The 24,897-nt window shown below is 46.8% G+C and overlaps 8 protein-coding genes across 8 annotated transcripts; 3 read left to right on the forward strand and 5 right to left on the reverse strand.

Moving 5' to 3' along the window:
* Positions 1-858: 858 nt before the first annotated feature.
* LACBIDRAFT_325624 (uncharacterized protein) lies at positions 859-1,488 on the reverse strand (the record flags this gene model as incomplete). The annotated part of the gene is made up of 1 exon (XM_001879403.1): positions 859-1,488. One exon carries the CDS (start codon positions 1,486-1,488, stop codon positions 859-861), a length of 630 nt encoding a protein of 209 aa, XP_001879438.1.
* A 381-nt stretch (positions 1,489-1,869) lies between these two features.
* On the reverse strand, positions 1,870-4,698 carry LACBIDRAFT_248602 (uncharacterized protein; the record flags this gene model as incomplete). The annotated part of the gene is given in 17 exon segments (XM_001879404.1): positions 1,870-1,937; positions 1,992-2,090; positions 2,153-2,333; positions 2,352-2,422; positions 2,479-2,548; positions 2,602-2,669; positions 2,716-2,794; positions 2,852-3,215; positions 3,268-3,373; positions 3,425-3,451; positions 3,508-3,622; positions 3,673-3,784; positions 3,838-3,943; positions 3,994-4,114; positions 4,182-4,196; positions 4,256-4,331; positions 4,385-4,698. The coding sequence occupies 17 exon segments, from the start codon at positions 4,696-4,698 to the stop codon at positions 1,870-1,872; spliced, it is 1,992 nt and encodes a 663-aa protein (XP_001879439.1).
* Positions 4,699-7,008: 2,310 nt separating this feature from the next.
* On the forward strand, positions 7,009-8,934 carry LACBIDRAFT_184183 (uncharacterized protein; the record flags this gene model as incomplete). The annotated part of the gene is made up of 3 exons (XM_001879158.1): positions 7,009-7,433; positions 7,496-8,332; positions 8,387-8,934. 3 exons carry the CDS (start codon positions 7,009-7,011, stop codon positions 8,790-8,792), a joined length of 1,668 nt encoding a protein of 555 aa, XP_001879193.1. The 3' UTR covers positions 8,793-8,934.
* A 261-nt stretch (positions 8,935-9,195) lies between these two features.
* On the reverse strand, positions 9,196-10,240 carry LACBIDRAFT_325627 (uncharacterized protein; the record flags this gene model as incomplete). The annotated part of the gene is made up of 2 exons (XM_001879405.1): positions 9,196-9,293; positions 9,346-10,240. The coding sequence occupies 2 exons, from the start codon at positions 10,238-10,240 to the stop codon at positions 9,196-9,198; spliced, it is 993 nt and encodes a 330-aa protein (XP_001879440.1).
* Positions 10,241-19,389: 9,149 nt separating this feature from the next.
* LACBIDRAFT_325628 (uncharacterized protein) lies at positions 19,390-20,744 on the forward strand (the record flags this gene model as incomplete). Its single annotated transcript, XM_001879159.1, has 9 exons — positions 19,390-19,508; positions 19,571-19,622; positions 19,765-19,863; positions 19,924-20,018; positions 20,074-20,176; positions 20,254-20,335; positions 20,378-20,404; positions 20,451-20,545; positions 20,598-20,744. The coding sequence occupies 9 exons, from the start codon at positions 19,390-19,392 to the stop codon at positions 20,742-20,744; spliced, it is 819 nt and encodes a 272-aa protein (XP_001879194.1).
* A 413-nt stretch (positions 20,745-21,157) lies between these two features.
* On the forward strand, positions 21,158-21,819 carry LACBIDRAFT_325629 (uncharacterized protein; the record flags this gene model as incomplete). Its single annotated transcript, XM_001879160.1, has 3 exons — positions 21,158-21,340; positions 21,361-21,426; positions 21,604-21,819. 3 exons carry the CDS (start codon positions 21,158-21,160, stop codon positions 21,817-21,819), a joined length of 465 nt encoding a protein of 154 aa, XP_001879195.1.
* Positions 21,820-22,263: 444 nt separating this feature from the next.
* LACBIDRAFT_317993 (uncharacterized protein) lies at positions 22,264-22,621 on the reverse strand (the record flags this gene model as incomplete). The annotated part of the gene is made up of 2 exons (XM_001879406.1): positions 22,264-22,315; positions 22,368-22,621. 2 exons carry the CDS (start codon positions 22,619-22,621, stop codon positions 22,264-22,266), a joined length of 306 nt encoding a protein of 101 aa, XP_001879441.1.
* Positions 22,622-23,048: 427 nt separating this feature from the next.
* LACBIDRAFT_317994 (uncharacterized protein) lies at positions 23,049-23,737 on the reverse strand (the record flags this gene model as incomplete). The annotated part of the gene is made up of 4 exons (XM_001879407.1): positions 23,049-23,318; positions 23,372-23,450; positions 23,505-23,654; positions 23,712-23,737. 4 exons carry the CDS (start codon positions 23,735-23,737, stop codon positions 23,049-23,051), a joined length of 525 nt encoding a protein of 174 aa, XP_001879442.1.
* Positions 23,738-24,897: the final 1,160 nt, after the last annotated feature.

A 24,897-nucleotide genomic window follows, 5' to 3' on the forward strand; every position in this document is an offset into this window, starting at 1 on the left:
TATATAGCAATCCATCCGTGCTGGACTTGGCGACACGTAATGATAGCCAAGAGGTCATGCGAATTTTTAGATAAATTTAGATGTCCCAGTGTGCGATCCCGGCGAAATGAGGGAGAATGAGGGGCTGTCCAACACTACTTCCTGTGATTCAGATGTGCATGAGAATGATTCAATTTGCCGTTGCCTGTCAACAGTTGTTATTTTTGATATCGGAACGCAAAGTTGACCGCGCGACAGAGCTTACCATGATTCGATCAGCAAGGACCAAAGATGGATTCTAATCTGCGGGAGATAGGATCATAAATACCGACGCCGCTGGCACTACTCGAACGCAGACTCAATGACAGGGACAACATGACACAGAAATTAATGGGCGAAGAAGAGTACCCTTTACTATGTAAGTATGCGAAATATATTGCAAGGAGTCGTCACGCACCAGAAAAGCGGTGCCAAAACTCCCTAACACCCCTCCCATCATGCTTCTAAACTAAAAATACAGACCTGCTCCTGGTCGCCAACCGTAGTATTTTCCTAGACAGTCCTCTAGTTCCCGTGTACCGTGGCTACGGATAGCTAAGGATTCTTCCTCGCCTCCGCTGTGGCCAAATTGACAGTGTTGAATCGGTCGTTATATCGCAAACCCAATCTTTTTTACCCGCCGCTTCTGTTGAGTCAAGGCCTCTGCTACAAACTCCGAGGGATGCTGGTGTGCTTTGCTGAGGCGGTGTCTACTATGTAGTAACCCCGATGCCAAAGTTCCGTAGACGGGTGGACATTCCCGAGTCAGCGCATTGCAGATGATGGGGGAGATCGATGGATCAAGAGCAGGGGTGCTCAAGGATCATGACTTTCAAAATATCACACAAAAACCCAGTGTGGAGTGGCAACCTTGATCCCATAAACAGCGAACTCCTCGTCGCCCGGCTCGTCCACGTCCAATAATTCTCCTTTCGCATTGGGAAGCTCTACCACAGGATCAAGCCTCTCCATCTCTTTTGCCCAGGTTGGTATCTCCTCCAGCACGCGAGGCCGCGCTTTGAGCTCTTCCCAGTCCATAACAACGGCCGGTGCATTTCTCGGCAAGCCTTTGGATATTAGACGATTGTAAGCTAGCTTCATAATGCGTGTCAAGCCAGCCATAACTGCCTTGCGCAATTTGGCTTCACTCTCGGGTAACCCGTCGTCTCCCAACCCAGGGTCAGGCAAGTCAGCGAGCGCCCAAGAAGCCCGATTCCAGAAGTATTCCAGCTCGTTCCGAAATTGGATCGTCCAATCGACTACGAAGAGTTGGTAGAGTCTGTAGAATGAGGCTGAAGGCGTGTCGGGGAGGAATGGGGATGAGGTGAATGGAAACGGTCTGCAGTAGATAGGCACTCGTAGCAAAGAGTGTCGCCAATCTATCTGACGTTGTAGTGAGAAGCGATTGAACACCTTTGAACGGTTAGAGAGAAGCTGGGAGACTGAAGGAGGGAGGGGTTCAGAGGACATTCTTCCAACAGGTTGTGGTGAGAGTCAAAACGTTGATCACGAGACGGAGATCTAATTGAGCATGATCGCGGCCGGGTTGGAAGTTGGTTGGAAGTAGAAAGTATACCGCATCAATTTCCGAAATGCTACCTCGCGTTGCATATCATTGGCGTGGAATATGGCAGTTGAAGCAAGAGTTGAACGTTGAACGTTCGTTGGGTAAGTAGTTATATGTAACCTGTTCGCAATTTTTCGTGCCTGATGTTCAGAACAACCCATTGGCAATCGTATCTCTTCATTTTTATAACAGAACGAGATACGACATGGGTGACATTACGGTATGGTTTGCCTTTCAACGCGCAATCCTCGCTAGTGCGATCTAAGTAATAATTAATCGAATAATTAATGCCCATCGGTTCTACCCAACGCCAAAGCATCCGCAATTTTGAAAAAGATATCAATGCTGTTGTCTGCACAAAGTCATCAGATATACTCCAACTTTGGTGAACAATCAAAAGACTTACAAACGCCTTTAAACGCCTCTGCGCCAGGTCCGTTAGCGAAGACCGATACGTCGGTGAGCGAGTGAACACCCTGTGATTCGTCAGTGGGAAGGGTGCCCTCTACGAATTTAAAAACATTCATAATCAAAATTTACTCTCCACAATCAGCCACTTGTACGCACCAACTGTGAAACCAGCCTGGTTGTCAGCAGGGTTGACGCCGTAAGTGCCATCAGTGCCAGCGGTAGCAGGGACACGGGGGCCCTTGGTGTTGATGGCATACGTCTCGCGATGGTCGGGGTTTGCGCCAAAGCCGGCAGCATAGGTGTAGCGGGGGTTCCATTGGACGGGGAAGTTGGGTCCCTCGGTGCCAAAGACGACGGTTTGGTTGTTGGGCAGAGAACCGGGGGAAGTTGTGTAACCACTCAAACCCGAGTTTGCGTAGACGCCAACTGAATTGCAAAAGTTGACGTTAGCGGCTTTCTTCTCAAAGATGGTACGTGCTCACCAGCGTCACGCTTCTTGCGGTCAGTGGATTGCGCAGCAAGATATTTGGTGTCAGCACCACCAAAGACATCCTGCAGAATTATCATGTCAGTGCCGTCCTTGGAGAAAGCTACTTGAAACTTACGAAGCCATGTCCATGATCAGCAGTAACGACAATCAAGGTGTTCTTGTATTCACCAATCTTCTTGAGATCTAAGCACAATGAGATGCCATCTACCTGCTCAGAAAGTAAACTCACGATCAATAGAAGCACGGATAGTATCATCCAGTTCCAAAAGATCACCAAGGGCACGATCGTAGTCCAATACGTGCATCATCTGAATAGTATCTTCAGCACTCATAAAAAACGACGAGATAGTAAACGCGTTACACACCTTGTCAATGCTCGCAGCCTCAGACATCATGAACCAACCCTCACCCTTACCCTTCTTCTGACGAGCCTGGAGAATATCAATGGCCTTGATCGTCATTTCCTTCAACCCAGGCTGATCAGTCGCATCAGTGCCATCTCCAGTAGGGCTATCCTTCATCCCCTTCAAGTTATCCCGCATCACATTCCTATCGATCCACTTGGCCATGTTCGAGACCGAGAAGATCCCCAACGTCTTGTCCTTGGTTCCGGCGGCTTGGAGTTCGGTGTTGTTGTGGATGACGTTATAGCCTTGCGCCTGGAATGCCTTGTAAAAGTCGGTACCATTGGGGGAGCCTTTTCCGGCAATGAATTGTTCAGCGCCTCCTCTTTTTCATTATGAGCCAGCTTGTGCAGCGGAAATAGAAGACTAAGGCGTACCCGAAGATGACATCTGGACCTTGGCAACTGGTTGGCCATGCGAATGTTGAATTGAGGAAAGTAGCATTGTAAAGGTACTCGGTGACGATGGAGGCATATTGACCACCTGAGTAGATTGATAAGTATAAAACTGATGCTTCAATTCAAAAGGACTCACGATCCCTAGTGTGTGAGCAGAGGCCAGCTGATGAATAAGTCAGCTTCAGAAAGGTAGTCTCATAATCAATCCATTTAACACACCAGGAGTTGCGTCGGCAATGTAAGCGGTCGACACAATTCCAAGAGCACCACCAATGCGACGACGGAAAAGCTCAGCGATGGTTTCAACTTTGGGGTCGTCAAAGGGGGTCTTGGACTGTGGGGTATCAGGTGGGATAGTTCCTGACCATGCAGAAATAGACTCACGCTATCGACATAAACGCCCAAAGCGTTGACCGTCGACTTCTTTCCAGTGTACAGAGCAGTCGCAGAGTTGGCAGAGTCGGTGATGAACGAGTCGATGGAGTGGGTCATTTGGCTTTGTGAGATGCATCAGTTCAATCGGGTTAAAAGGAAAGTGGAAGCACATACTGGCCAAGGTTGTCCATCTGGTCCATCTGCATGAGGGACTGGTACTTGCCGTTGATGGACTTGTGCGCAATGAGACGAGCAGCGGTGATCATGGCCTGGGTCATGCCTGGGTAACAGCTCATCAGCAGCTGGATCGTTCGGGTTGTCAATACCCACCATCGCCAATGAAGAAGAGAACGTTCTTGGCTTTGCGGTGGGTGGCAGGTTTACGAACGACCCAGTTGGCGACAGTCTGGCCGCCACCATTGTAGGTGAGCTTAGCCGCGTAGGTTCCAGGCTTGATGGATAAGCGACGTGTGTGAGAACAGTGCGAAAAGGATGAAGAGGAATGCTGATTTACTAACCTGGGACAGAGAGAGCTGCGGACAAAAGCCAAAAGTTAAATAGAGCAACGTCCACCAATAGTCATTGAACATACAGCACGGTAAGCCTTCGCAGCGACATTAACGACCGTGGGGGTTTTTGCGTCTCTGGCAAAGAGATCTTCATAGTACCTTGCATACGATTCAGCAAAAAGAACAACAACGTACGAACAACTGCTACTCACTGGAAGGTCCACTTTTCCAACGTAGGCTCCTTCGCCTTGAAGAACTTGTTCGCGTCCTCGCATGGGCCTTTCCCATTTTGAATGCAGAATGTAAACTTCTCATCGGGAACTCCATTTGTCGCTTCGGAACCGTTCACGGGGGCATGGACCTCCAAGCGAATATCGAACAACTGTCCCGCGAGGAACTCAGTCTGATCGGGGGGGAACACGCACCCCAGCTTGGGACAGGCCCCGAGCCGCTGATACGTTTGTGCGGAGGCGAGGGTCGCAGCCCCAAGCAAGAGAGCGGTGGCTGTGGTCGCAGATCTACGCATCTTTGTTGAGGAAAAATGTGTGGATGTCACTTAGGCGCTGCGACGACTTGAAGGAAAGGCGACGGTTTCCATTCGTACTAGATTATATACTCAAGTAAAATCAGCCCTCGGGATGGACACGTTCTGATTTGATGAAATTGACGCGCGCAAGCCTATCCTGTCGAGTGCCGAGAATTATGATAATTGAGAAGCCACCACCCAGAGCCGCACAGGGACGCTTGTTACGCCCGCGAGGTACCTCCGCACGTTCGTTCGCTTTCCACTTGCTCAACAAAAACCACACTTGGATTAAATCAGATGCGAAGTCGTTTTGTTCCTCGCCGTGCTGTTGCCTTCGTTGGTATCGAGGCTTGGGTTGTGTTATTAGCGACGCCGACGAAAGCTGCCTGCCTTTCAGTGATTGATGAGCATTGAAACCTGACGAACGTGGGTCGGTTGGTGGAATCAAACGACGGTGTTCACATGGACGGTCATGGAAGGGAATCGTAAATGATGACGACGATGCTTGGCAAGATGCTGGCCTAATAGATTCCGCCCAGCGGATTGCTATTTATAGCACTCTTGGCCGGGGACTTGGCAATAGAGTTTTAATTTGTCAACGAGTCTCGGAGTTGTCAGCGTTTCAACCATGAAGTCTTTTGAATAATCTAAACGACCATTGGTGCCTTCTATGGAGAGGCTAGTCGAAAGTATTTGTGGTGAACGCGGCGCGACATCCGAATGACGGAGTGGCGAACAGCCAGAAAGTTTAGACGCCCGAAAACTTGGCTTGTCCTGCTCATGGATCCTTGGCAGACTCCTTTTCAATGAGAACGTGCCCAAAGCCGCTGAAAGACGGAGGGCGTAGACATTGAGATGACACAGATGTTAGATGACATGGAAAGTCGCTTATAAAACGTTCGCAACAGAGATCGCTCTCCGAGTTACCGCAAGTCGAGGGAGGCCGGTTCAGAAAGACATCATTGTCACATCAAGACTCCGTAAGTTTCATAAGTACAAGTAGGGCTGAAGGGATTTCGAGATTCGTGAGGCGCCCCAGGTCATAACCTGTCTTGCCACTTGCGAAGGCAAAGATAATAACCATGTTCCACCGGTTCGGGACAATTCGCCTTTGGCTGTGACCAAATCATAGTCCGTCGGGGGTAGAGATTCTGTAGCTTGATAGGAAAGACCCGCCATTTGTTTCGAAAGCCAAACAAGTCGTGAACTCTCTGAATTCGCTTCTCCGTCCAATAGATGCTTGATGGGAAACGATGATAACTTCCTGATGTGGAGTTATGTAAAGTAATCGAATAGCTGAACTTCAACTACATTTTTCGTAAGTTGTGGTCGAAGGGGAGGGTCATCAAGATATAAGTACTTACTCCTAGATTTCTTTCTGACCGTTGCCGGTTCATATGGAACATTTGAGCAGCAAGGCGTCCCATATTCCACCAGTCGTAAAAGTAGGGTAGGAACTCCTTCCGTCTGTTCGAAGTCCAAGGCCAATATTGTAAGGAGAAAGCTTACATAATATAATTAGGTGGTCGATTCTCTGCCAAACCTCTCGATCTTGCCACACCGTCCGTTTTGGTTCATGCCTGGTATCTCGACGGGTGGATACGCAGTATGTGAGATTTTTTCTTCATAACACCTCAAGATTCAAGGTAGTTCAAGCAGGGATGTTGTTTCCACTACCTTGGTCCTCCTTCGTGCTCAATCTGGATCCTCTTATTTCGAAAGTGGGATTCGGGCAATCAGCCCATCCTTTCGATGCATGTTTAGCTTCCTGGATGTAGGACTCTCATCTTCCGCTCTCTCCCTTGTTTCATGGTCATTGGCCGATTTGCTACCCCGAGTCTGAATTAAAACTGTGCTCTTTGTCTGGGCTTGCTCACGACAATAACGACAACGCGTCAGATACCAAAGACGCGCCTCCAGATACACCCCATGGAAATCAACATCCGAGGGGCTCTGCAACAAACCTCCAATCTTTGCTATCTGGGTTTAACTGTGTGGTATTCGAATTCCAGGCGGTATTCGGGGGAAGAGGCGTCAACAGTTCGGTGATGCACCCTCGGCGTCCCCTTCCAATGTCGGCAACTCCAGAAATGCAAAACCATACCTCTGGACTTCCTAGCATAATGGCTTGCAGCCGAGCTCTTGACTGCCGTCGTTGCTCCGGATCAGCTCCAGCCCGTTTGATGCCAAATTTTCTTATTACTGCACTTCTCCGGTCACAAGAATCTCTCCAGTTCAGGATTCAGCCTGAATAATCGCGCCTTCATCTCCAAGAAGTCGTCCCTCAAAGAGGTCATACACTTCTATCAAATGTCGGATCAAGGATTTCCCTTCGGTTATGTGCCCGCTCATCGACCAACCTTCAGCCTGGAGGACGTTGACCGTAACCTCAGGGCAAAACGAGCTTTGGCCATCACGGGCTTTGCACCTACCCCCCCATTGTCATCCTCCGGCTCATCTACTCCCTCTGATACATCCTCCCCGGCTGATACATCCTCTCTGGAACCCCAGACTCCTCCATCTAGAAACGAGGAAGAGGTGAGGTCAATCAAAGAATGCATTGACATATTCGAGAACGGTCCTAAGCCCGTTAGCTTATCGTTGGCACTGCTCTCTGACGAAGAAATTATCTTGTTGGCCAACCATGGTAAAATTGCCGCATATGCTCTGGAGAAACTTCTGGGGACGGATGAACTGGAAAGGGCCGTAAGGATCCGCAGAGCGTTAATATGTGAGTTTTTATTATTCCCCTGCTTGAAGAGAGACTGACGCGCTTTCTAGCTCGTGCATCGAATAGCCAGACCCTCGAATCGTCCGACATTCCTTTGTCGAACTACGACTACTCTCGTGTCCTTGGAGCATGTTGCGAGAACGTTGTTGGATACATTCCTATCCCACTTGGCATTGCTGGCCCTTTGAATATTGATGGCACCCTCTACCCCATACCCATGGCCACTGCTGAAGGTACCCTCGTCGCATCCACTTCTCGAGGGTGCAAAGCTCTCAACGCTGGTGGTGGTGTTACAACTGTTGTCACCCGCGACGGAATGACGCGTGGGCCTGCCATTGACTTCCCATCCATCATCGTTGCCGCGGAAGCCAAAGCTTGGATCGCCTCTGAAGAGGGATATGCTACCATAAAAACAGCTTTTGAATCTACTTCACGCTTCGCCAAGTTATCAAGCTTGAAGACGGCGCTGGCTGGACGCACACTCTACGTCCGATTCACTACGGCAACTGGGGATGCAATGGGAATGAACATGATCTCGAAGGGCACGGAGAAAGCCCTTGAGGCCTTGCAGCTGAAATTCCCCCAGATGGTCGTTCTCGCATTGTCAGGGAACTATTGCACCGATAAGAAACCTGCTGCGATCAATTGGATCGAGGGGAGAGGGAAGAGTGTGGTTGCAGAGGCTGTCATCCCCGGGAATGTCGTCAAGACCGTACTTAAGACGACAGTGGACTCACTCTGTAATTTGAACACGAAGAAGAACCTCATTGGTAGTGCGATGGCTGGATCCATTGGAGGATTCAATGCCCATGCAGCAAACATCCTGACTGCGGTATTCCTAGCCACTGGTCAAGATCCTGCACAGAACGTCGAGAGCTCGATGTGCATGACGTTGATGGAACCGTAAGCTGTCTCATATCTCGTTCTCTATTAGCTTCTCATCAATGTATTGCACAGCACCAACGGTGGCGAAGATCTTCTTATGACCGTTTCCATGCCCTGCATAGAAGTTGGGACCGTTGGAGGCGGTACCGTCCTTGCTCCACAACAGGGCTGCTTAGACCTCCTTGGTGTGAAGGGTGCCCATCCCTCCCAGCCAGGAAAGAACGCACAGACGCTTGCGCGCGTCATTGCTGCGGCTGTTATGGCTGGGGAACTTTCTCTTCTTAGTGCCCTCGCCGCAGGGCACCTCATTCGCGCACACATGGCGCACAATCGATCCCAGACCAACATTGCAGCTACCCCTGTTGGGTCAACCACCAAACCTTCTTCGGTGCCTCTCAGGAAGTTACCACCGGGTCTTGCACCTCTCACACCTTGTGCTTCTTCGGGCGACCTCAGAACAACCACGAGTGCCCGGTAGTATGTTTTCCGATACTCTTACTGCCTTGGAATAGTTTGCCCAAACAATTGACACTATGCCTTCATTATCACTTTTTAGAACAAGACCGTCTTGTACTGCGTAGATATCCGTTCAATTTATACAACTCACTCAGCAACCCCCCTTTTTGAAGACTTCCTTAGCCATGCTGCTTCACCATTCCTCGCTTGAGAAGGAATCATGTTCGGCACTCGCGTGGCTGCCAGCCTCCGTCCGTCAGAGGCGGATATGTAGAAACGCTTATGCAGAGAGCCAAAGTTCAGGTAAAATGAATCTGATATAATTCAGCTTGGTCCTGTCTAAATGTAAATGTCATCGTTCGACAGAAATCTACAGCAAGGCTTACAACCAGGGTAAGATGAGAAGTTTGCAATTCAGCATGCAATCACATATCCTCCGCACTCCACTGGTAGCTTTCGGCGCCCAATCGTTTCTTAGCGTTCGCCGACTGGAAGACTTTCTTTTCAAACCCGTTTCCTCGGTCTGAGAAGGATACCTTAATGCAAAGGATGATGTGCCTGAAGATGCAACTCACCAACACCGTCCCATCTGTACCCTGGCTTGATTCCGAATCGGTTCGGCGGGGGTGGAGGGCCGGAGTACTGTGGTTTACGAGGACCTTTGGCTTTCTTTTTCTGTAAGCAGAGAAAAATGATCAGGACTGAAGAACGAAACTGTTGAAGCGTGAAACAAACCGTCAGAAACGCAGCAGCTGGATCGTTCCAAAGTTCCTTCGCTTTTAGTTCTTCGTTCAAATCCTTGTCATCCGCATGCCTAGCAAACGCTTTCCCCCTCTGCCTTTCCAGCTCTAACCGACGCTTCTCCTGCTCCTCTCTTTGCACCAAACCTTTCCCCCACTCCATCTTTTGCGCCTCCTTCTCCTCACGCTCTCGTTTCAGACGCGCAGCCTCCGCCCTAGCCGCCTTCGTATCGATTTTCTTGCCGGTCGCATCACGGTATATAGTTTCTTGAGCACGCGCAATTTCATCGACCGTCAAGTCTTCAGATTTGGCCATCTGGTTTTGAGGAAGGACTTTCTTCAGCTGCGCAGCGCTCACGAGCCCACCAACAAACGGTGTTTCAACGACTTGCGGTTGCTCGTCCGCCGCTGGAGGCGGGCTCTCTTCTTTAATGGCAGCCCCCGTGCCTTGTTGCAAAGTAACCCAACTCGATTCCGCTTCCATTTGGACAACCTTGCGTTTCTTGAACCCTCTATCCTTCTCAATAACAGCTTCTGACAAATCCTCATTTTCTTCGTTGTTTTGTTCCCCCCAGCCGCCATCCTCGTCGCGAATCATGGCAATGCCAGGTGTACTTTCCGAGTCGACCTTGCGCTTTTTCTTCTTCGGTTTTGATGTTCGGGAAAGAATAGCATCGGCTTTTGGTCCCGACATGTAATTTTCAGCAAGGTATGCTTTCAAGTGCGACATTATAGCGGGGAAGCAAACGAGGTATTCCCTTGGGTATTCCCGCTACGTTGGGTTTTGTGGGACTAGGAAACTTTGCTCACGTGGACAGTCATGTGAATGAAGATCACATGCGCATTTCTCCTCAAATTTCGCTGTTCCCTGATTAGACTCGCAAGCCAGTCACGCTCGCAAGCTCTATGTCACAATAATGTTATGCGTTACTTACGAGGCACATGACAAGAAAGGGGCGAGCTTGCAAGCGGACTGGAAACTCTTGTCGCCCTTTTGGCGGAGAGTCGATTTCCCCGCCAAACCAGAGGGGTGACTTGAACAAAAAAGGCTGCAATTTCCCAAAAAAACACCCCAAAGTTAGTATACGAAAGTTGATTTTTACAATGAGTAGAACAAAAAAGAGTATACAACTTTTTTGCCAAAAAGAATGAATTTGTTGACTTCGACGTTTTGAGGTCTGTGCACATAGCTCTGATGTCCTGCACGCTTCCGCCCCTTCCTTTCCAACCTTCTCATTCCATCCTCGTGGCCTTGGAGATGGTACTGGATAACTCTGGGATGGATTGAGATAGCGACAAAGAAGGAGATAGCAATAAGGACTTGGACTGAGGTTGTGTGCACAGACCCATCAATGACGACGACAAAGTTACCTTGAAAAATTTCACAAAACCTTACATACTCTAATTTACTCTATGCCTCTCAAAATTCATTTTTTATATACCCTTCTCGAGCACTTTTTTTCATCATTACACACTTTTTTTTAACAAAGTGACCTCCTCTGAAATGGCAGGGAGATTTTTGCCCTCTCAAAATGGTGACAAGAGTGACCAGCCGGCTTTTCGAATTGAGGAGTCATGCAAGTCAATTATGTAATCGAAAAGCTGGCTGGGGATGAGCCTATTCCCTGATGGGTCGTGGATTACTTTTTGCGTAATCAGTTCACTTTGTCTAGCGAGGTCGAGTTGTGTAAACATTGATCTTTTTTGCCTTCATAAAGATTGGGACAAATGCACTCTTTTGCAAACATGGCATGCCGTTGCGAGGAGCCGGCTGAAGGGAGCAGCGGCCCTCTTGCACACATGGTGCAGCTCCTTGCCCACATCACGCAGGATGTCATTCCACCATTGCCCAGCTGCAACAAACAGCTCTTGAGCTCTGTGGCCAGCTCAATTTCTTACAGAAGTCCGTTCTGCAGTATGCTGTCACTCTTTGTGATCACCTCTCTCTTTACTAGTGTTTGAAAGTTAGGTTAGTTAACCGGAAAATAACCGGACCTAACCGCAACACTAACCTAATCGCAGTTAGGGTTAGTTGATTTCGAAAATGGAATAACCGGTTATAACCAGCCCTATTATACACCTTCAAAATACACTTGAGAATGTCGAAAACACTTAAAATTTGACTAAGTTACAGTCAAATCTCTAAAATATCACTCAAATGTGTAGACTTTCAAGGATAATTGCATAAATATGTCAATTCTTCACCGATTTTAGCGTTCTTGGGCTCGTTTTAAAGCTAGAATATGCAGAGATAATATCTATCAAGATACATATGAGCATATTTGCCTTGTTATAACTGATTCTTTATTTTTCGGTCCTAACCAGTTAGTAACTGCAAATAACCGACCGTAACCAGTTAGTTGCGGTCTGGTTAGGTTATTTTAGGTTTCGGGACAAAGGCTAACCAGTCTCAGTCTCGGTTAGAGCCCCTGGGCACCCAATAACTGGACCTAACTGGACTTTTGAACACTACTCTTTACGACACCATGATGTATATTTGCTGCTCTTCCCCCAAGCCAACCACCCTCCCTTCATTCAACCTCAGCAATTTCACCCCTACATCTTCACTTACCATCATCCAAGAATATGAATTGCACTGTTGAACATCCTCCACCTTCACCAAGTTTTTGTTTTCGCCCATCCATCGTCATTCAACATGATCATTAGTGTTTAGAAGTTAGGTTAGTTAACCGGAAATTAACTGAGACTGGACCGAACCATAACTGATCAGGACTGCAAAAATTACCTAACCGATCCTAACCATAACTGTGGGCCAGTTAGCGGTTAGGTGTCATCCCAAAATATTCAAGACTGAACAAAAACCGGTTAGGACCGGTTATAACTGGTCTTTGTGTCCTAATGTTACACACAAATATTCCCCTGTTTAAACACTTTCTAACAATCCAAAAATCATATTTTTTAGTGGAGAATTGACATATTTACGGTGAATTGAAATTTAAGTGACTATTTTCCTGTCATCACATGTGTGATAATGTGACATTGATACAATGATGGCAATCACTCTCTTTCTCTCTTCATTACCTTCGTCACCTCTCCCCTCCAATGAGGGATGTAGGCCGCATTTTCGCGTTTCCGAAAGTTTGGGGTTGCATAGGAGATGGCGAGAGGACTCAGCCAGGTACAGGTTCCACAACTGCTACCAGTTGCCGACACGACACCCACCCAGAGACCTCGAGCCTGCCTGTACAGCCTGCCACATCACAGGTTGACCTCACCACATTGACCCCACATCACGTCGACCCATGTCACACCATATCGACTCACACCACATCGACCCAGCCACGTTGACTCAGGCCACATCTACCCAGCAGTGTCAACTCATGCCACATTGACCCAGCTGTGTCGACCCATGCCATGTCGACCCAGCTGCGTAAACCACAGCGCATCGACCCTGCACCACCATGTCCACCATGTCCACCAGGAAGGCAATAGTGGGTGAGGCAGCACGAGGGTGTATGCAAGGATGGGGGGAGCCAGTCTTCGCGACCAGCACAAGGTTTGGCCCTTGTGTGGCCGTACTCACATGAACGGGGGGAATTCCCCTTGTTCCTCCATTTTCCAGATGAACAAGGGGATTTCTTCCCCTCGTTTATCTCTTTTTTCGTTTCCCCTCATGTGACTTCACGTCGGGCCATCGTGCGAGGCGGTGTTTCACCTACACGTCGCCTCGCTGGTGCATGCAGCATAATGCTTGTATTAGAAATATATAGGTTTGTAATTATGTTAGTACAGGGAAATAACTGGTTAGGACCAGTCATGTAATTGACCGCTAACCGTTACTAACCAATTATATCAGTTAGTAGCAGTCCGGTTTGGTTATTTTGGGTTTCGTGGCACAAGGTAACCGGTCTTGGTCTCGGTTAGAGCCCTCAAGGGCTCAATAACCAGACCAGACCAGACTTTCAAACACTAATGATCATCCTGATGTTCTGTAGGGGGGTTTTTATTTTCTTGGCTACTTTCCCATTCCTTACTCCACAGACCTTTCCTTTCAACCTGGTGTTATGACACTGGTGGTAGCTTTTACAGTTTGGGGAGTGCTAGTCTGGCCAACGTCCCCCTTGTAGCACCTTGTAATGATCTTATGATTAGTCCTTAGCTAGCGAGGTTGCTATTTCGGTAGTTACCTGAGTTGCTTATGCAGCATAGTTAGCCAATAAATAATTCTCATTCTCATTTTCATAAAGATGTAGGGCAGCAAGCTGCATGGCCTGCTATGCCCCATTTCAACTGTTGTTTTGTTTTATCTGTTTATACTTATTATAATGTTACATACATTGAATAAGTAATGCTGCTCGTCGATTGGCCTTCCGACTCATTGGTACATACACCTCACATTATTCTCAATCTGATCCTTTTATTTTTGCTTCTTCCCGAGATCTCCATTGGAGCAGTGAATATCTAAGATGGCAACACACAGAATAATAATGTCATTAGTGTGAAGCGTTCACTCTGAACTTCTCACATAGCTGAAGCCAAGAGGGAAGGAGGAGGCAAGAATGGGTGGATCTGGGATCAACACCCATGAGTGAGCAATGAGCAGTTACAAGATACTCAGCTGGCCCAACATGATTATGCATACTGTAGGAAGTACAGATATACAAAGCACTACATGTAGTGCAGGAGGATGGCAAGACTGCTGACAAGATGGTGGTTCAAGACAAAAGATCAATATATTATGTAAGATATCCAAATCTAGCTATATACCACTGTTTGACTATGGCCTCTGGGCATTCCCTTCCAATCCTATATCACATTAGCTTCTGGCTTCCAGGGCAGGGTTCGTTTGTTTTTCGACATGATCTGCAATGAATAAGGGAATGAGGGAACCACATTGAGAGAGGAGCCTCACCATTTTGTGTTATGTAGCATCTGCGCTTGCCTTTCGCTGTCGAATTCTGAAGCGGGCACATGCAGCGCAGTTTACTGGGTCCGGAAGGCTGGGCATTGAGGAAAATTGAAATGATGCTGAAAGTGGGCGATTGGGCTGTGGCAGAGTTGTAGTGGCAGTTATCTCACTGAAAAAAACCTCACCAATAGAAATGCCTATGGCGGTACAGCAGTGGTGGTGGTATGAATTAGAATTAGAATTATTTATTCCCACTGCATTAGTAGTGGGTCTTCCATGGCAGCCTTGTTCATTCCAAATGTCACATGCCAAATTTTCTCATCACATGTAATCACACTCTTCACTGGAAAGCTGGTGGAAAGGTCACATTTTAAAAAAGATCACGTTCTAAGAGCATGTTAATAATTATCCATGTCTCACCAGGTAGGAGAAAGGTAGTATGCCATACTGTAATGTTAGGAGCCAATATCATAATTTTAAACATTAAAAACCATTCAGACCTTGTCAGGTTGAACCCATTGGCATCGTTTTTGATGTCCATGTGCGAATTGATTAAGAAAAAGCCACTCAAAGATTCTTGTGATGTCAGGTGATCATCACATGACCAAACTCTCACCATCACGTATCGTCCGCCATGCACCCTTTCTGGTCCTCTGTTGTTTTCGTTGTTGGAATGAAGGGTAATCTCTTTGTAACAATCAATGCTTAATCAAAAATAAATTTAAAAAACATCTGTTTCCCTTATAAAAATCCTGTTTGTCTGCCTCATCCTGATTTTTGGGAGAGGGGTCATTAGGCATAATAGGAGCTTTCTCCTTTCTACTTATATAAAAAATATCCCTTTCTGTAGTGAAATTTTGATTCACCTCTACCTTCCTCATGCAAGCTACAAAGCCAGTTGACGCATTCTCGGATTTTTTCTTTGGTGTAAGGGGACATGAGGACATTTGTATTTGAATGCTGTCCTCTCGACGTCCTTGCCTCCTTTGGTCAGACCAGTTAGCTGTGTCATCCAGCTGTCCAGGAGTATCTCGACCTACAGTTGTGGTTTTTCCTGTCGCCGTTTATAGGCTATGGTCTGTGATTAGTTTTTTATCATTGTTTGAACATATGTTGATTAAGACTAAGAGCATATCAGTGTGTTTGTGGCGGTCCTTACTGCTTCCAATAGTGCTGTGATTGGTTCGACAGTGCTGAAGATCCTGTTGAATGGCTACAGTAGCAGTTGGGCTCCCCATGACCTCAATAGTATTGCAACTCCACGACCTGGGCTACAAAGTTTCTTACAGTTGTTTCATAATGCAATGTGAAATCCAAGTGAAATCTCCAATAGTGCGATCACTCCCTCACATATGACCAACTACTGGGTTGCCCATACTTGTTATCCGAATTTTGGTGGCACAAATCACACAAATCACACAAATCATAGACTGCATCATATAGTTTGACCCTCGCCAGACCTTGTACATTTACAGCCAACCTATGCCATATTATTCGAGGAGCAGGAATGCTCTGCAGCTTTTAACAACTGCCTTTGTTGGTCATTCGCCCCGGAATACCATTTCACATGGAAGGGGAAGAAACTGAACAGTGACGATGACCAAGTGGCAGATTGTAATGAAATGGATATCAAAAATGTCTGCAAAATAATCAAAATGTATGTGCAGACCCACTTCCCTTTTACAGCCGTTTGCAAAAAGGTTGGTGGTTCCCGATCTGGGAAGTTTGGAAACAAACAAAGTAAAATAGACCATAGCATAGGGTTTAGTCTCTGTTCCTCTCATGCCTCCCTTGTAAACCCATCGTTTCTATGTTAACAAACCTGAGATGCATAAATCCACCCACAAAATACAGAAAAAACTGCAAAAACTCATGCTCTGCCAACATCCCTAATGAATCTCCACCCCATTATGAATTCTTGCGTTGTCTGTTACTAGCCAGCTTTAAGATGATATCATCTTTGTAGAGATGCAATTTTGATGTTTTTAGATGTCTTCCGGTATGGCATTGTGCTGCAGAAGGTTGTGGACGGCTGCAGGATGGCTAAAACACGCTAAACCCTATGCTAGGGTCTACTTTACTTTGTTTGTTTCCAAACTTCCCAGATCGGGAACCGCCAACCTTTATGCAAATGGCTGTAAAAAAACTAAACCACTAAACCTTGAAAGTTTCTTACATGAAACAAGTGGCACAACCCTAAAAACACTGACACTTCTCGCTGATTGACATCTATACACTAACAATAAATACGGAGCAAACATCATTCCATATAACTCGTTACAAAGCGATAGAAAACCCGTAGCGGGCTTTGCGCCCACAGGCGCGCTATTTGGTTATTAGCTAACTACGCTGCATAAGCAACTCTTGAGCATCACGTGTCACGTGGAGCTTATTACATCATACATGAGTCATAGTGACACTTACAAGAGAAAGAGAGACATGTTGGAGACATGTGTTTTTCACATCGTCCGACTCAACTCCCAACTTGATGAATGAGGTGGATTGGCCGTCGCCTTACTCCTGGCATTCGGGTTTCCATGAGGGTGTATTGCTCTTCAGGAGTTCGGAATATCAATATTACGAAAAAGCCGAACAAGCACCATCTATTTCCTGCGAATCCGCCAAGGTCTTCGTATCAACATCAACGAACTTGCTGTTCTACATTCTCACGTTAGGCCTCCCATACTATGCTCGCCATAATGCTTGTCTGGTGGCCGACCGGGTCTTTGATAAATGGTCTAGGCAAGAAATATATCTGATCGCAATGGAAACAGAAAGCTGCCCAGGGTTCCAGAAAGCTCGTGCAGAATGGGTGGCCTCAAATCCACGGCGGAATGATTCGTTTGTTGCCAGAGAGACTGATGTGTTGCATATGTATACCTTGGAAAGAAGATGGGCGGCTTCTTGGAGATCGAGGACTTGAGAATGCACCCGGATGATTATGTGGTCAGCGTTGACCATAATGTAAGTTGCAAATTTTATCAAGCTCTTCAGTTTGCCAGATGAATGCAATTTCTAGCCTCACACTCCCTTTCTTGATTTTTCATGATCCAAGGTGGCTCTGCTTGTCATGGATTTTTGCAGCTATCTGCTTTACAGTGGCGTTCAATTGCCTGATCATTTCTATTGCACAAATCATACAATTTGGCAGCATGAAAGAAACTTTTAATGCTATTGAATGGGTTCTGGTAAGTAGCAGTTCTGCTGGTCAACACACTAAGCTAATGTTCATGCTCTAGGCAATTCGGCCCTCTGATCCGACACCAAGGGTGTGGTGGAATGTTGACATTCTTGTTTTGCCCTACTACTTCAGGATATGGTGAGTATTCAGGGGATGTCATTGACCAGCTGAACACAACCTCCAAGGATCATTTTCACTGCTATCTGTGCTCTTCTTGCCTTCTGTAGTGGTGACCGCCATTTCGAATTTCATGAAGATTTACCAGACCCATTCTACAAGTTCCTCAAATTTTTAATGGCCCTGATGGTACTTTGTGTAGGCCGCTTTATTTTTGTTATGAGCGTGATTAAATGGAGAAACACCGCAATGACAAAGTCTTGGGAAGGTAAAGCGAAGAAAATCGTTGCAGGGTCTAAACCATGGGATTTGTATTGACTTCAGATTTGTTTTGTGTACCGTCTTATCAAGATGTAACTTTATTCTGCATGGACCTGTTTCATTGTTTTTTCAGAAAAATTATGGTGGGAAGCTGAGGATACAGAAACTGGCTAACAAGGTGGTGACCATGAAGTTTTTCAAGCCCTTGGTCAATTTCTGCACGCTCGAGTCGCACCACTGAAGAAAGGTCAAGGGACTCTTGCGATAGCCTGAATGAATATTTCATAGGGTAGAGCTGTGGGTAGGCCCAAAAGTATTTTCCCGGCTGTCCTGGGGGGAACGTGGCGAATGCTGAAGAAATTTTCAAAAATGGAGTTTCGAGCTATGAGGCCGTTGGCAGGTGTTGTGTTGTCGGTTGAACCTGGCTTGTTACAATCGAGTCTTCGTTCAGATTTCGCGTGCTGTTTAGTGAGGGTTTCGTGAACACTTATGTAAGGCTCGTGCTCAGACATGATCATTCAACGTTCAACTTATAAGCTTGTGGCAATGATCAAGTCATTCACGGACTGCCTTGAACTTCGAAGACTTTTCACAGACGGAGCTCCTACTCTGCTTTTATGATTGGTGAAATATGCAACGTCTTGCTGCTCAAATCCTTCTTATGAATCAGCAACGGTCAGAAAGAACCCTGGGGTCCCTAAGGCGGCACTACTATCTTGATGTCCCTCCCCTTCGACCACAACTTACAAAAAAATCAGTTGAAGTTCGGCTATTCGATTACTTGAACTCCACATCAGAATATCATCATCATTGCACTCTACCCATTAAGCATCTTTTTTTCCATGCTAAGTATTGGACGGAGAAGCGAATTCGGAGAGATCACGACATGTTTGGCCCAGGCTTTCAAAACAAGCAACATTTGACCTGTTTTTCCTTCTGAGTTTCAGAATCTCCACCCCCAACGGCCTGTGATTTAGTCACAGCCGAAGGCAAGTTGTCGCCAACCGGTGGAACATGGTTAATACCTTTGCCTTCGCAAGTGGCAAGACAGGTCTTCACAACATGTGGCGCGGCTGGCGCCTCACAAATCTCGAATTCCCTTCAGCCCTACTCATGGAAACCATGGAATCTTGATGTCTTTCCGAACCGGTCGTCGACTCCTTGCAGCAAGTTGGAGAGCGAACGGTTTATAAGCGACTTCCCATATCATTTAACATCTGCATCATCTCAATGTCTATACCCTCCATCTTTCAGCAGCTTGGGCACTTTCTCATTGACAAGAAGTCTGACAAGGATTTATGTGCAGGACAAGCCAGGTTTTTGAATGTATCAGCGGATTTGGACCTGTCCCAAGCTGGGATGTGTCGTTTCCCCCCCTTCTGATCAAAGTGAGTTCCGTGCGGGGCAGTTGTTGCCCCCGTGCAGCGTGAACGGCTCCGAAGTGACGACAATGCGGGTTCCCGATGAAAAGCTTACATTCTGCATTCAAGGTGGGAACGGCCCGTGCAAGGACGTGACCAAGTTCTTGAAGGTGAAGGAGCCTGCATTGGAGAAGTGGACCTTCCAGTTGTTCGTATGTTGTCGTTCCTTTTTGCTGATTGTACGCAAGGTTATGAAGATCTCTTTGCTAGAGACCCAAAGACTTCCACTGTCGTTAATGTCGCTTCGAAGGCGTACCGTGCTGTATGTTCAATGGTTATCGTCGAACATCATGCTATATTCAAGTTGGCTTTCTTTGTTTGCAGCTTCGTCTCAAATCAGTCAATCAGTGTTCCTCTTCGTGTCTTTCGATCTGTTTTCACACATGTCACTTACCTTATCAAAGTCTCCTACAGTGGCGGAGGCCCAACCATCGCCAACTGACTCGCTCATAAACCTGCTACTCAACGCACAGCCAAGAGTGTTCTCTTCTTCGTTGGCGATGGTGGGTATGTCAATCTGAATGATCCAGTCGCTTGCGAACTGTTACTTGGGCATGACCCAGGCCATGATCACCGCTGCTCGTCTCATTGTGCACAAGTCCATCAACGGCAAGTACCAGTTCCTCATGCAGATGGATCAGATGGACAATCTTGGCTTGTATGTACTTCCACTTTTCTTTGTGCCTGATTGAACTGATGTGCCTCACACAAAGCCGAATGACCCATTCCATCAATTCGTTCATCACCGACTCTGCGACTGCCCTGTACACTGGAAAGAAGTTGACGGTCAACGCTTTGGGCGTTTACGTCGATAGTGTGAGTCTGTTTCTGTATGGTTATGAACCATCTCATCTGATACCCACAGTCCAAGAACTCCTTTGATGACCCCAAAGTTGAAACCATCGCTGAGCTTTTCCGTCATCGCTTTGGTGCTTGGAATTGTGCCGACTGCCTACATTGCCGACGTGACTTTCGGTGTGTCAGATGGATTCTTTCTGAATCTGACTTGTTCCACAGCTAGCCTCTGCTCATACACTGGGGATCGTGAGTGCATTTGAGTTGAAGCATCAGCATTTAATAATTTATTCAGGTGGTCAATATGCCTCCATCGTCACCGAGTACCTTTACACTCAACTCAATATTTGCATGGCCTACCAGTTGCCAAGGACCAAATGTCATCTTTGGGTACGCCTTAGTCTTCTCACTCCACTACACAAGCTGGCTCATGATGGAAAAGAGGAGGCGTCGAGCAATTCATTGCCAGAGAAGGCTCCCAAGTGGTACCGACTTCTACAAGGTGTCCCAAGTGCAAGGCTATAACGTCATACACAACAACACCCAACTCCAAGCCGCCGGAACCAAGGACAAGATGTTGGGCATCTAGTGTTCGCAGGTCCAGTTAAGTCCAGTTTTTTACCTCAAAACGACGCAACTGGCAACCGCAACCGGTCTAGACCGATCCAAATATTGAGGGACCGCAACCGGACCGCTTTGGACCGGTCTTTTTCGGTCCACAACGCAAAAAAAACCGGTCCAGACCGGTTGCGACCGGTCTTTTGTTGAAAAATTTATTGTGCCAGATATATTAAATGTTACCTCACGTACATAGCATGCGTAGATAGATAATTTAATTCTCCGTACGCTGGCCAAGATTTGAAGCGAATCGGTCAAGATTTGACTGAGATATGGTGAAAACGGAGAGAACATACATTCAAATTGCATATAAAAATGTTTTTGGCCATATCTCAACCAATTCTTGACCGTTTTTGATGATTCAGGGACCGAAAATTAAGTAAAATGTGCACGAGTAAGGTACAATATGTGATGAGACGAAAGACCGGTTGCAACCGGTCTAAACCGGTCTTTTTCGGTTTTTATATATTTACAAAAACATGGCAACTGGCAACTGGACTGATCACAAATGTGGGCAACTGGCAACTGGAAAAGACCAGACTGTGGTTCAGTCCAGTTCAGTCCTATGTATATTTTCAGTCCTGTAGACTGGACCTGCGAACACTATGGGCATCTTCTCAATGTCGAACATGGCCAAGTGGATCGATAGGAATGTGATGCAGGATAACTTGAAGAAGAGAGACTATACTATTCATATCAATTTACTCAAGTCAATTTGCTTTTACTCAAGATGATTTTAATCCATGCATGGTCCTTTATTCACAGTTGTATGTTGCCTTCTATGTTGTGTTTGTAGTCCACCATGCCTTCTATCGCTGCATCTGCTCTAGTCTGCTGTTGCTGCACTTCCTGCTCCTACTCCCGATGATCCTACCAGCGCCTCCTGCCATCACAACTGTTCCTCCACCACTGTTCCTCCTGCAACCGATTCCGCTCCCACAACTGCTCCTCCTGCAACATCAACGCCTCGTCCTGCGCCGCCTCCCGCCATTCCTCAATTGCATCTCGAAAATCAGATAGAGAGATCCAGTGGAACCAGTAGCTGAAGGTTGCCAGTTGATACAAGAGTGAAAAAACACCCAAAGTTCCTATCACTATTTCTGTGGCGAGTATGAGGCTGAGTGGCCAATTCCCATCTTCAACATAGGTGTGGCTGGAGACTATCATGGATGGAAACAAGACCACAAGGCTAGATAAGAAAGCAATGAGAATTGATCCAACACCAACTTGACATTGAAGACATACAGCGGCCACCAGATGATTTGAAGGTAAATGGTGATAGTGAGGTTGAGAAGACGATGTTTTTTTGGTGTAGTTAATGCCTAAAACAGGATGTCAGGGCTTTGAACAGTTTTGACATTGAAACTCATGTGTCCCCATGCTACACTGCAGTAGAGAGGCCGTCGGAAGCATGCCGTTATGCAAGCAAATGATATCATTGTTGAAAGCAGGATTACGCCATTGACAAGCGCTACAATATTCGCGAGAAATCACGTTGTGGCATCTGCCGTCGGGGTATTGCCCCACAGTGACGACGAACACCTATAGATAGTGAGAAATGACAATTGATAAAAGGATGAAGGATAAGACCTACAGCATTATTGTGATAAACAGGGGAATGTAAAATTGCTGAAAATGCCTGAAGGATTCACTGTGGTTAATGAGGTTTGTCCACGCAAAATGTAGCCGCTTTGTGGGAGACATGTAATCTGCTAGAGGGTCATCCGCCTCCAGAAAGTTGTGGGCTGATGAGTCGTTGTCTGCATCTCGAGCGAGCAGAACCCGGCGGATGTCCCCACCAATCTCGCGATACTCCTCTTCAAAGTCTTTCATTGCGCCAGTGAGCATGAAGAAGAACACCATACTTCCTTTTTTCACCAACTACCAGCACAACACTATGCCCCGCTCTGGTTGAAACAACAGGAGCCAGCGACACATTACGTGAAAGTTGTAGTTGCTTCTTCGAGAGTGAGATGACGGTCGCGAGGCCAGGAGATTGCTTTGTGACAAGGTATTGAGCAAGGCGGGCAAAAGTTACACAACCAGCACCAACTACCAGTGCAACGCTATGCCCCACTCTGGTTGAAACAACAGGAGCCAGCAACACGTTACGTGAAAGCTTCTTCGAGAGTGAGACGACGGTGGTGAAGCCAGGAGATTGCTTTGTGACAAGGTTATGACCGAGGCGGGCAAAAGTTACACAACCAGATGAGATAACTTGAGGTAAGGGTTGATATAGTAAACAGAGGCAGCCTAAAGACAGAAAGATCTGGTGTTACACGCGCAGAGGTACAGTAGGGTATATTTCAGGCAGGCTACGTCCTTCCCAGTGTTCCACAAAAGTCGCCCAGGACAAAAGAATACGCAATCCGAGAAGGGTGGCCATCAAGCTAGTTCTAGTTGTTCCTTTTTTCTGGAAATCGCAGCTAAAATCCTTCGCGAAGAGAGTGATTTCATCGAAGAAGACATCCATAGAGGCCTGTGTACACCGCCGAGAGTGCAATAGGTAGAGTTGCGATTTGTCGTATGAAAAATTCAAAGGGATCTAACTGATAAGCGTCAATGGTCCATAAAATTAAGATCAGTTAGAAAGCAAACCTCGCATTTGGTAGCTGAATGCGTCTTCGTGTACTGCTGGAAAGCTGCCCAATCGAGCTTGTATTGACCTTGAGCAAAGCTACATTCGGTGTTCCTGATATGCAGCTGCTGGAGTAAATAAAAAACGACGCACGCTCGATCTCCCTTTACAGAAGTGGTAATGCCTTCCCCGACCTCCTCAATGTTTCCATTCATCACTCGATGGGTATATCTTGTTTCTTTACTTTCTTGGTGTGGATCCCTGTTATTTTTTCCCACAACCAGCACGAATTTCTGGCCTGGACTGATGATAGAAGATAAATACTTCGCTGAGTGATGAGAAGGTGTGAAATGCGCTCACCAGCAAGGCCTTCCCCTCCTCATCATCGTCGTCGTCGTCCCATCCTCCTTGCTGTCTTAAGCATCATCCTGCTTTACTGGAAGGGGTTTGGGTTTGGGTGGCTCGGGCACTTGAAGTCGGGGGTCCAGCGATAACTAAATGCTTTGAGCATGGGTGGACAAAAAGTGGCGTTCAGGACCGTGACTGTTGACAGATAGGTCAGATACAATTTCCGAGATGCATGTATTTAAACACAAACATTACAAGCATCTGGATGTAGAATGCCTTCTGCTGTTTGGTCGAGGTAGACGGACCATTTCCTCTCCAGACCTTGGAATAGAAAGGGGGCATAGATTGCAAGCCAGTAACCCAACCCTGTGTGCCATCACTTTATTGAACGTTCATGCAAGGAGATGGGTTCAACTGTTGACAATGTACCTTTAACTTGGTCGGGTCTTAGTCGGATTTCCCCAATCTCTTCATAGGAGCTGGTCAAGAGACATGCATCATCATCTGATGGATATCAGTAGTTGAAAAATCACGGCAAAAGGAATTCAACCTGTGAACTCAAGCGATGGGAACATAGAAGTCACGCAGTTGTTAATGAAGTAAAGTAGCTATAGTGTACGATTGTCAGAAAATTGTCATGCGCAAAGCAAGTTGTGCCGTGAATGTGCCAGAAACCCAGTGGCCATGGCCCACCAACAAACAGCTCTCCTTGACAATGGAATGAAGTTAGAGTGAGATGTTTTATGGAGATGAACGTGTTGTGCGGTTCCTGTGCAATTTCAGAAGGGATGTTTGATTTGATTTGTTGTGCAAGGTCAGACTATACAGTTGGTTAGGCAAAAGCCTAAATTGTTCGACCTCGCACAAGACCGAATCAACAATTCAATGTTCAACATTCAACAATTGCCCCCCGTTCAAATGTTCACACGTCATGCGTCAACGTTCAATTCTCAACTGGCGGTATGCTGGTTGTCTATAACGATGATACCATAATTTCAAAGTCCTTTGCCAATTCTTTGCAGAGGCCTCAAAGCCATTTATGCTGAGCTTTCGTGCTTAGCCTCCCACATCCCTTGACGACTTATATCTTCCTCACTCACCTATGATGCTACTCGCCGCTCGCTTTGGCTTATGGCACTCGGAACCAATGTCTTGGGCAGGGTTCTTGTGGTACTATGACCTACCAGCACCTCGGCGC

This window comes from Laccaria bicolor, genomic scaffold, assembly GCF_000143565.1.
Source record: "Laccaria bicolor S238N-H82 LACBIscaffold_8 genomic scaffold, whole genome shotgun sequence".
NCBI classification, from domain to species: domain Eukaryota; kingdom Fungi; phylum Basidiomycota; class Agaricomycetes; order Agaricales; family Hydnangiaceae; genus Laccaria; species Laccaria bicolor.